General features: G+C 30.7%; 2 protein-coding genes across 3 annotated transcripts in view; one reads left to right on the top strand and one right to left on the bottom strand.

The window, feature by feature from the left end:
- LOC117172293 overlaps nt 1-11,242 on the top strand; it is a 13,398-nt gene extending 2,156 nt beyond the window's left edge. Inside the window, exon 2 of the mRNA XM_033360051.1 lies at nt 8,362-11,242. Coding sequence (XP_033215942.1) covers nt 8,379-10,121 — 1,743 coding nt within the window. The 5' untranslated portion in view covers nt 8,362-8,378 and the 3' untranslated portion in view covers nt 10,122-11,242. The remainder of the gene's footprint in view (nt 1-8,361) is intronic.
- Nucleotides 1-12,317, bottom strand: part of LOC117172292 (tubulin polyglutamylase TTLL5) — a 173,198-nt gene that overhangs the window by 97,772 nt on the left and 63,109 nt on the right. For both annotated transcript variants that reach the window (XM_033360049.1, XM_033360050.1), the window contains 2 exons: nt 11,914-11,997; nt 11,493-11,616 (listed from right to left, as the gene is read on the bottom strand). In XM_033360049.1, the coding sequence (XP_033215940.1) occupies nt 11,493-11,616; nt 11,914-11,997 (208 nt within the window). The remainder of the gene's footprint in view (nt 1-11,492; nt 11,617-11,913; nt 11,998-12,317) is intronic.

The following is a 12,317-nucleotide window of genomic DNA, read 5'->3' as shown; positions in this document are numbered from 1 at the left end:
CCCACCTTTCAACATGCCCCAAAAATCCCTCTCTAAACGAGGATACAAGATAAACTAAATAATTAATATACAAAATCCGTGTATGGTCGATTTAATATGTTAACTGTTTAAACTATTCTTTAATGTGCTTTAATGTTTTTTTAACCAATTTCATAGAAATCTGGTATTTATACTACAAATGAGATTAACTGATAGATTTGAATCAAAGATCAACACGATTTAAATTTAATATTTCAAGTTTCTCAGAAAAAGTGCAACTTTTTGACATTTTGTTGAAAGAAAAAAGTTTAAAAAAATGAAATTGACTTTAAACAATTATGGATTTTAAAAAATTAGAATTCTACGGAGTTGGCTGAAAAATGTAAAAAAAACTGTATTTTCCGTCTTATTCCAGCAAAAGCTTACGTTTGAAATTTCAAAATTTATTCAAACAGTTAAAAAATACATAGAATTATTTTATTTCATCATTAAACATCACATGCGGAAATAAAACTAAACGAAGTAATATTTACGACCAATATACCGTAAAATATTTGATCCTCTTTTAAAGGGTGGATTTTGGGGCGTGCTGAAAGGGGATGGGAGGTCAAAATAAAAAATAAATATTCACGTCACAAATGGAGCAATATTGAAAATTATACATTCCATTCTCATATATGTGTAGAAACGGGTTTTATCTCATGATATCATTATGGGTAAATGGAGAGGATGGGCGGCACTTTTAAATATTTTCCTATCGAAGAAATAAACAATACGTATTTTTCACAAAAAAACTCACAAAATGAGCCATTCTCCCAAATAAAATTTTATTTTTGAATTTTTTTTCAACCAAAACTTATTCTAGCATATTAGTAAAAACAAAAATATCATTTTCTTATTTTCATTATTATTTCATAACTTGGAGCACAAAAGATCACTAGGATATGGCATATTTTATTTAATATAATTCGCATATACATAGAAGAAGCTTTAATTTGAGCCATCGTCGAAGAAAATCGGATTATTTTTAGGAAATGATAATAAGTCCTGCACAAAAAATGCGCTCGCTATTAATATATATGATGATATCATGATAGGAAATATACAAAGTTGTTTGAAAATCTGATTTTATACGAATTTATTGCAATTCTTGTTTTATTTTTATAGTATTTTTCACGAACATGAACTTATTTTAGTTCAAGGTTTGAAAGAATGGGTCAAAGACTTCAAAAAAATTTGGATTAAATCCAAACTTCAAGAATCCTCTGAAGAATATTTTATTTCAAAAAGAACAAATGTTTTTGAACTACTTCCAACGATTAAAATATTATATTCGGAAAAGGAAATTAGATCAACTTTGACTTAAAATTCTCATTCTGTTTCAAAAAACGATTCATATTTTCTGACTTGAAGAATTTTCTACACACTTCAAAAAGTACAATTGCGATAAAAAATGTAATCTTAGTTTACATCAAAAATAAAAACTTATTTTCGAGATATTGAGCGATTGAAATAGAATTTTCAATTTTTAATGAAAATAAAAACTTGCTCCCAAGATATGGATATGGATAATAATTTTAAAAAATATTGTGGTAAATCGAAAAGAAGCATACTGTATTAAAAAATGAGAATCCGAACTAATATTTTTATCGCAACGTTTATTTAATTTTGTAAGAATGAAGCATTCAATGAACCGAAACAATTTAAAATTCTGGTCGAAAAATAACGATTTCAACCATAAAATAATTAATTTAATCTTATAAACGTCAACTCTAAAAAAATTTAATAATGTTCTGCAAAATAATTGTTTATATTTAAAAGCATTTACACTAAGAATGAATTTTAACTTGAATAAATTTCAAATAGAATTAAATAGAAATATAATCATTTCAAATTTAAACATTCAGAACCAGACAATTGGAAAAAATTATCATTTGAAAATTGTAAATATAAGTATTTGAAGAAGAAAAGTTCAAAAACTTTTTCCGATAGGCCAACAAAATTATGACAAATTTTCGTATGTACGTCCTTGTTCCTTCCCTTTTTGCGCTAAAATAGAGAAAAAAATCGCTTAAATAAACGACAAATTTGTAAACATCAGAAAAAATTGTTTTCACGATTTATCAGCATTTTTACTCCACCCTAGAGTGAACAGACTCGCAAATTAACAATTATGAATATTTAATTAAGTTATTTAAATATATTCTTCTCAAAGAACGTCTAGTTTAGAAAAAAATAAACCAATATATAAATGTTGGTCAATTAAAAAAAAAAAAGAAAAAACCCACTTTTTCCCTTTTTGCAAATTATAATATCGCTGGCAAACCTGCATTTGCATACCAAGGGTAATAAAAATAAATTAATTTTTTATGTGGTGAGAAGACCAAATTCAATGTTTAAACTATTTTAATAGATATTTTGTTGATAGAAAAAACCTAACAGCTAATAAAAATGTCAATATAAATGAAATTGATAATTATAATGAAATTTGAATAGAAATGTAATAAAAATTGTATTTTTGATCAAATGTCGTGCCTCAATTATTCGCGTAAGCTGACAAACAGACATGACAAATATAAAATCACAAAGTGTGTATAATTTTGCCATATAATTTTAAGGCATTATACAAATGCACTTTAAATCCTTCTCGTTGAAGAAAGACGCAGTCAGCTTATTTATTGGCCTATTTGCTATGCCTTGAATAACTTATACGTAAAAAAGACGAATCTATAGTCAGCATGCAGGAGATAAGTAAAGCTTCCCTAATACGGGAGTCGGTCTCTGATACTTCTCGATTGGATAATGGATAATGGATATACATATTAAATACCAAACATATTTGGTCTTTTATGCCCAGAAGGACAGAAATGTCGCAGTAGTATTGTCATTATTACTATAAAAATAAACTGGCACTGCGACATACGATGAGCCAAATCATTTGAACTCCCGAGTAGAATAAGTATCTCTAAAGAGATAACCTCTCGTCTTATTGTGGTTAATATCAAGGAATTATGCTTTATTCTTAATTAAGGGAAGACTTCAATTTTATGGGCCTTGATTAGCAAAATGAGTGACAAGTGGAGTAGTATGTAAATGAGTGCTAATTTACTGTCATGTTCTTTGCTTCTTTGCGTTCCGTTTTTACTGTTATATATCAAGTAATTTATCTAAAATTATTCAAAACTGTATGCATTATTAAAAGCTGAGTGAATCTAATATTTAAATGTAATTCAAGATTTTTTTAAACCCCGTAAATTAGGGCTACACTATTGTAACTGAATTCTGTGTGAATTTGCTTCTCAGTAACGTATTCCGGTTACGGTAACTGAATTTTGTAAAGTTTGAGTTGATCGTTAATTACAGTAATTGCATCAAATTTCAATTACATGTTTCGGAAAATTCAGAGAAAAATGTCAAGCGACGACAATATTTCATTTATATATTTTAGTTCAAAAATATTTACATTCTATAGTATGTGCATCATAATAAATTATTCATATCATATACAATCACTTCATATGGCATAAAGTGTTTTCCAACGTCTAAAATTATTAATTTCTTTTAAATAATCATTAAGTTAATTGAAAAATCGATTCCTCAGGGAAGTTTTCAGTAACAAAAAATCAGTAACTTTTTGTGTTGTGGTTCAAGGATCAATTTCACTATTACCGTGTCACATTGCATGATCAAAAAAATTAAATCTTTCGTAAAGAGTAGTTCGAGTTTTGATTATACATAATTTTTCCTTTTATCGTACAGCTGAATATTATAAATTTATTTTTGGACAACTGATTTTATATTTCACATGACATTTTTTATATCAAAATATAGAAATATTCAGTTTTATTCGTGCTTTATAAACAGTATTCTCGCTTTTATTATTGTTTACATTTCTGAATCAGTGAATCAAGTAATTACTTCCAAATTTAAAATAATTGACATATCTGAATTAATATTAAATGCGTGTGTCTCTATTTGTTAAAGAAAACTTGAATCAGTGATATTTTAATGAGAGTCAGTGCTGTATTTCTGGCTGCTCAAAGAATGACAGTTCACTCACTCAAAAAAATATCTTGTTAAAATAACCAAAAATTATGATTAAAACAATTACAATTTTGTTTACTTTAACCAAAAAAATTCGTAAAGGCATTTTTAAACAGAATTTCTGATTGATTTAACCATATCTTTTTTTGAGTGCTAAGATTGCAGTCGCTTTTCACGATAACTTCATATCAGAAAAAGATGCTGAAGTTTCAGTAAAGGATACTCAAAATTCTAGTTGTCTTTTCATTGAGAAATCAGTGAAAATCAAATAAAAAATTAGTGAAAATAGGGTCAGGCTATATTTTTTGTAAGCATTTCCGAATTTTCTGCAGAATTTACGGAGTTCTAAGTAATTTTCGAAATTTGCGAATATTTTCTGTAACAATGACTTAATTTTTCTGTCAAATTAGTATATTCAAATCGCAAAATCTCATCAAAAAGTCGAAATTTTACAGAAAGTATCCAAAAATTGATAAATTACTGAAAATTTAGTAAACTCTGCAAGAAAATTCTATAGTCTTTACAGAAAACCTCTGCTGTCCCTATTTTAACTGAAAATGAATGATTTTATTTTAAAATTACCCGTTTAAAAGTCTGTATTATTATTGTTAGATATATAAATAAAGGGAGAATTATTATTTAATTTTTAAATCTTTCCATTCAAAATTGTTTATTTCGAATACTTTCAAGTGAAATATGTTAAATTATAAAAGTTTACATTTAAAAAAAATGCTCTGTTGAATCAAAAGTACGCACTCGTTCAAAAGCAGATACTATTGATTGAAATGAATATTCGATGAAATAATAATTAAATATTTAAGCTCAAAACGGGTGCTATGAATTTGATAGTATATTCATTTGAATCAATAATAGCTGTTTTAAACGATAGCAAAAGCCCGTACTTTTGATTCAGTAGCCTTTTTTTCGCACGGAAAATTTTGAATTTTTGAAATTTTTCAACTATTAAAGTTTCTGATTCCACGTAAAATTCTAGAATCTTGAAAATACTAACACAAAAGTTTTAAATTTCACGCGTAAATAGCGTTAACTTTGATATTGTCATCACACAAGTAACTAATTTTAGAATGTTTATTCAAGTTTTCTTTTATTTTGTTCATTAATGAAACGCACAGAAAAAAATGTGATTTCTATTTTAAACTGCAGAAAAAGTGAGAAGAAAAGGATAAGAGCAAGCTTGAGCGAAAATCACATGTTTTTATCTCCAAGGAAAGTAAAATGCTTGATCATTTATGACTTAGGGACTCGACTAATGAAAGAAAAACTCAGAAGTTTTAGCCACCTGACAATAATATCTATTAGAGCGACTGTGTTTTCTTAAAAAATTAGGATAAAAAAAGAATCTCGTATTGACTCAGAAATTTGAAAATGGAAATAAAAGTCCAAAATAGTTCATAAACAACCTTCAGAAATAATAACTTCCTACTTTAATTACGATGTGGAAAAAAATCAGTGTCATGAGTTTAGAAACTCACTTTCGCTTGTGTATGCAAGTTACTTAGAAATGTGTTTAATTTACTTTGTTAGATTATTTTTCTTCCATTCGTAATTTTGTTTTGAAATATTTTTAGCAAATCCGCTTTATGGGGAGATACAATTTTTAATTTTTAATAAGGAATTAAGTTTTTGAATGTGGATTTCAGCAATTATATTCAAATAGGAAGTCGGGCACTTCTTACTTGTTATAACATATAAATATCGACTGTTAGTTCAATCTACAAAATGTGAGAGGCCGAAGAACGTATCAAATTAAGACAGTGCCTCTCCTTTAAATGTCAAGGTACTTTTCAGAAGCGATTGGTTTCAGCTCAGGTAAGAGCAAGTGCCTCAAGTTCCGTCAGAATATATTTATAATCAAAAATTGACGAATTATAGCAAACATTATTACAAATATAGGACCTAATCATAAACAAATTATTCCCTTACAAATAGTATGAAAAACTAACTATATTTAGCGAAATTTAATCAGGAACGTTAATATTAAACATTCAAATAAATACAGTTTTCAATGCCAGCAATTAAATTTTAAAGATTATTAAAGAATGAAAAAAGCATTGTCATAAGGACACCTAATAACACACGAGTTAAGAGCCGCATTTTACGGCGAGCACAGTTTCTTGCAAGGCAAGTAATTAAGTCAGAAAAGTGGTTTATATATACTTGGCTGGACCTATTAACGTTCTTAATATAGGAAGATCGTCTTTTGTTGTTTACCCACGTGAACTGAACAACCAAAAAAAAAAAAGAAATAATTGTATGAGGATGCTTCCGCGTAGGTTCATTTAAATATTTTTTATGTGTTTTTTAAATATTCATGTTGAATATTTCTTGTTGTCCTGTTACTATTTAAGCTTTCATCATATAACTCAAACAAATATTGTAATTACTGTCTCATATTTGTTATAGTAGAACGCACATAAATCATTTTGTTATTATCACTTTTCAAAATCAAAAAGTTTTAAGAGGTTATAAATTTAAATTTGAAATTACAAATAAAATAAAAACGAAATGAAAATTAAGACAGGTATGAAATTTTAAATACATATCAGAGACTGAAAAAAAATACTTTTAGCAAGGCGCGTCTTATTTCATTATCAGCTTCTCGCTAATATTCACACTTCAAATTGAATGACTATCACAAGTCTGCTGGTGAAGGCCATATAGATTATTTAGATCTTTACTTATGGAGCAAAATGTAATTTAAAAAATATATATCAAAGCAATTAACTGATTTTTAAAATGTTTTTACTTTTTTATTTGAATGGCATTAATCTATACTTTATTCTTCACTCATAAATATTTTAAGCTGCGTACTTTTATTCATTTAGGAATTTAAAATGTAAGCTTGATCGAAATAAAATACAGTTTATTCAACATAGTTTATATTAAAATGAAACTTGAATTAAAGAATGTCATTCATGATCATTCAATTATTGATACACCATTAAAACTGATCATTTGGGATTTTAAAACGTTTTTCGAACGACGAATTTTTGCTAAATTTATTGAAAACCGTTCATAGTACGTATGTCAATAAGGACAGGTCATGGACAAAAGTAAATATACTTTGAAAAATCGTAATATCATTGATGATATGTTTGTTCCTAAAAGAAGTTTACAACTTCATCTAATCCAATTTAAATAAAATGAAAATTAAAAAATATTAATGATAGAATCGCGAGTTTTTCAGTTTATAAGCCAAAAATATAACATTAGAACACCTGTCTTTAAAAAAAAATATTTTCATTTTAAAAAATTAACATTTTCTGTAAAAATTATACTATAGAGATATCAAACACGCAAACCTTTACATAACACTTTGATAACAAAAAATGCCTTAGATTACTATAAGTTCAGATACAATTTTTTGACCATTCACCATCTGTGGAGTGCCTCATAAACAGAAATCTCGTTTTTATTAAATTTATTGTTAAAATTTGTTTATCACGGAATCAAAAGAATTTTTTCCCCTAATTTGAAAAAAATTTCTAAGAAAATGATTTCATCCTTACAATACAATAATTTAGTAACATGAATTTCAACTTCCACTCTTTAAATAAATACAATAGTAAAATATAGCATAAATATAAAGTAGACCGCAAAAGGAGAATTTTATTACACGATGATCGACCGAGCAGCGTTTTCTCCTGCTTTGTCTAGACGACAAAGTCTTCACACACGTCTTACTTACTTTCGACTTGCGCTCGGCTCTGCATTTATGATAACCATTCAAAAACCGTTTGACATTATTTTCTTAATTTTTTGGGCCTTTCTTAAAGCTACTATTCTAATATTAATATTTAAAAATTTGTAAATATTTCCCATAAGTTTCCTTTAAATACGCAGCGAGATGAAGCTGAAATATCAAAATTCGACAAAATCATAAATTACATTCACCTTTCCTACAAGATTCAATACCTTCTCAACGAAATTGATTTACATTGTCCACATTCCACGAGGAATTTGATAGGCTTTCAACATGAAGAAAAATTTATATTTACCTGCAACATCCACATTTTTAGTGTGAAACTCAACATATTTAATCTTTAATTATATAGGATAGCCATCTAGGATGTTAGGGGTTGTTGCCCTGCAACAGAATGTTCGGCACTGTGACCGACAGATGTCGACAGGATTTTTACGCTCGCCACGAACTGCGTAAGCGCTATTACAACGAGTTAAATATCTGGATATTTCAGTTTAACATCTAAAATAGTGAAAAACCATATATAAATTAATTTGCACCTAACATGTCAAACGAAGTACGCGTTAGTATATCTGTAACTCCCTGAGTAATAACAAAAACCTTTATGTTTGCAGTGAATGAACAAGAGAAGATGCCTGGACACCGTCAGCCTAAGTCTCTCGTAGATCTTAGTTTGGGGCGCGTGTGCCAACTACTCGACGGGACGTGCCGTCGTCTGCAGGTGCTATCACAAGAGTCACCAGCAGCCCAGGTTTTAGCCTTTGCCAAACAGACTATCAGACCCTACTACGTCAATGCGCTTCCAGCCCAACTGCGCTCTCGAGTCATCAATGAGACCTCGAGAATGTTGGATGGACCCTCCACGGATGGATCCACCCTAATATCCGGACCAGCTCCTCTATATCTCCACGCACTTCTTCTAGGCCATGACATAAAAAAAATCAAAGTCAATCTCTGCTGCTACTACGGTTGCAGTCACCAAACCTCACTCCTCAAACTCCTAGCCACTGAAGGAGTTGGACTTGAGTCCCTGGAACTTGCTCGATCAGCTCTTCTTAGACTCGACTGTAAACTTCTACGCACAGCCCTCATCAACATGAAGAACCTCCAGAGCTTGACTCTTCGAAATATAGCAAGTGATGCTGTTCTTCAAGTAGTGGGCAAGGCTTGTCCCAAACTCATGATCCTGGACGTCGCCTGTTCTCGACAAGTGACTGACACGGGTCTCAAACAGTTGTTGCTCCAAGTAGAGTTCCGAGACAAGATTCCAGAATTTGCTGCGAGGGAAACGACAAGCTGGTCAAAGCTGAAGACTCTCATATCAAAAATAAAAGTCACAGGCTCCAGGAGAGAGAAGAAGGACAAGCAACATGTTCTTCTTGAATGCTATGATCGTAGGAATTTCTTGTGTGATACCCTGAAGGTTCTAAATGTAGCAAACACTGGAGTCACCAGTGCCGGAGTTCTTCTAGCACTGGAGCATGTACCAAGGCTGGAATCACTGGCTGAATACAACCACATGGGAAGAATAGTGGAGATCATGAATCGAGGAGTCATGGATTTGAAGACTCCTTTCAACCTGACTCAGGTTAGAAGCTCGAGAACAACTCCAGCTAGATTGGAACTTCTTGCTCATGCTTGTCCTTTAATTGAGAAACTTCATATTTCTGAACCTCATCATCCTCCAGAGGCTTTAAACCTCTTTCCATACGTTACTACTCTTAGCGTTCACGGGATTCCTGCACAGAAGGAGTGGCTAACTGGGTTCTACGAATACCTTAGAACAAATGGAAATAATTTCAGGAAACTGGACATCAGAATTGCTCAGAGTGAAGTTCCAGTGGATCTGGATCTGAAGGAGATCTTCTGGAGTTGTCCCAATTTGAGAACTTTGACAAAGGATGGATGCAACGTGATTTGGTCTGATGGAACTGATCCTCCAGTTTTGAAGAACTTGAGGAAGGTCCAGCTTGGAAGGACTGTGAGTGCAGCTACGATCATAAAGATTCTTTCACTCGCTCCAGAGTTGACTGCTCTTCACATTCACAGTTGTTTTGATCTTTCGGATGAGCACATTGAGAAGCTGCTGGAAGCTGATTCGAAACCGAGAGTGGGTAGAAAGTTTGAGAAGTGGGAGAACAGTCTTGTGCAGAATCTTACTTGTTTTTATATTTATGAGGCTAATAAAGTCTCGGCTTCAATGATTTTGCACATGTTTAAGAGCTGCAAGAAACTCATGAGGATTGGAAATCTTGCGAATTGGGGGTTGGACTGTGAGGGCGTAAGAATGCTGAGGAATGCACTTGCAAAAGAAAATCTTGACGTTGATCTATGTCCTGGTTCACACTGGTTCTGGAGTAATTGCATACAATAGTATTGACGTGGAGATTAATGTGAGTGTGAAGATTCGAAAGTTGATTCGGCGATTAGTTGTGACGAGGGCTAGTGATTTGGACTAAATAGTGAGTTGATTACCAGTGATTTCTTGGATCAAACTTTTGATTTAACTCGACGAAAGAGGAAATGGAAATTGAAAGTTAACGACTTATAAAATCATTTGTAGGCTTGTAATGAAAAAATCGTTATACTACAAATAATTGTAACGGATATTACGGGAATCACTCGAAAATAACAATCAGTCAAGACTGTGACAATTTCTTTCTGAGTAGTTATCATTTAATAACAAACAAAAAAGATATACATTTCCAAAAAATTGTAAATCCTAACTCTTTCAATGAAGAAATCTTTTTTCGTTAACAACGAAGATAGTTTTTAAAAACATACTAAAGAATAATTATGAAAAGTACATTCGAGTATTTTTCAAACATTTTTAATTTGATAGTATTACATTTTTTCTAAAAAAAAATTTGTAAATGAAAACAAAGTAAAAATTTACCAATTTCGACAAATTTTAGTTCACTGGTAATTTCTTGTTTGAAAACTGGGATGCAACTTTTCGTTCAATTTGCGCATACAGTTACAAAAGTAGTGGAGTAAATCCTCTACGACCATGACATAATTGGCTGCCGTTCGATTAAACGCTGTCATTTTTTTATTTCTCAATAGACTGCACATTTATCAGTATTAAAATTAAATACTACCGAATACTGAAGTTAGTAAATTCTCCGACTCGCAATTTTGCCATTGCTTCTCTCGAGAAGCATTTTTTAATAGTTTTATTATGAGAGTTTGATAGCAGACGTGATTTTCTTTATATGAAACGTAAACGTCGGGAATCTAAATATTATACTTAGTAACATACGGAAATTGTGATAAAGAATAGAACAACTGACAATTTCGGAAAAAATTGGAAAATTGTAATTTGATATTGCGTAACCAGAATTTGGTCGCTGATTTGAGCAATTGTATAATTTTAAGGTTCTGATATTCCTAGCTTGTAAGACGAAGCTATTAATACAAAGGGCATATTTCATTTCTAGGAAACTATATCGATTCATTTACATTTTAGTTAATAAAGTTTTCTTACGATCGATACATAAGTGCTTTATCATTTATTTAGAACAGATATTCTATCGATATATTATTTCAGGACCACTTTAACTCATATTTTTCGTATGGGACCCTTTTTACAAAAGTGTTTGGTTTTGTTAAAAAAAATGGTTTTTAATCCAAGAAAAATTTAGAATATCAGAAAAAGTTTGTGCATTTTTTCTGGTTTTATATCAAATAAATTAATCTTGTGGCGAGACAAATATTTAAATGTCTTTAAATATTAGATACTAACCTCTGAAAATCCATGCGACTGAAGAAGCAAACTGATGAGTTTGGTGTCAGTCTGGAAAATCTTGTAGGTCATGTGAAGCTGCTTCGCTGGTGATTCTTCCGGAGGCGTTGACAATGCCGAGCATCTAAGGGAAAAGAAAGTTAGTTTTTTTAGAAACTGCAACATCCAGTCTGTGTGGTGTGACTTTCTATGTTTTCATGTAATAGTTTTCCCTGAAGTATTTTCTTTAAGTATACAAAGCAGTATACCTAATTCTATTCGATAAAAAGAAAAAGCTTATTAATGCCATTAATTCAAATGTAAAGTATGGAAGACATGTATTTTATTCATCTATGATCTAGATCAGAGATGACACAAGACGTGTTGAGTTTTGAGTATTAAAGTATTGAGCGAGGGGAATAAAAAATTATAAAATGCATACTTGAAGCGTAAGACGGACGTCTTGTTCCCAGTTGGTCCGTTCAATAGCCATTCTTTGCTTTGCGGATTTTTGTCCTTCGTTGTACTGAAAATAGAAGTTTTTAATTTAGATGGATGCCTATCCTGAGAAAAAGGCCATTGACAAAACAGAACAATTTATACAGGTGAAACAAATCATGCGCAGTTTACTTCTACTAACTGTAATTTAATTTATGCCATTAATTTATTAATTATATTGATATATGGCATTTGTATTAAAATGCACTGAAGCTCTGGTTAAAATTTAGAAACATTCAGAGCTTCATACCGAGAAATCGATGATTCAAAATAACGTGGTCTTTTGAAAAGACGTACTTTTTGTAATATATAAGAAGATGGAAAAATGAAAAAATTCTGAAAGAACTC

The sequence above is a fragment of the Belonocnema kinseyi genome, chromosome 5, assembly GCF_010883055.1.
Source record: "Belonocnema kinseyi isolate 2016_QV_RU_SX_M_011 chromosome 5, B_treatae_v1, whole genome shotgun sequence".
NCBI classification, from domain to species: domain Eukaryota; kingdom Metazoa; phylum Arthropoda; class Insecta; order Hymenoptera; family Cynipidae; genus Belonocnema; species Belonocnema kinseyi.
This window is presented reverse-complemented; position numbering and strand designations above follow the sequence as displayed.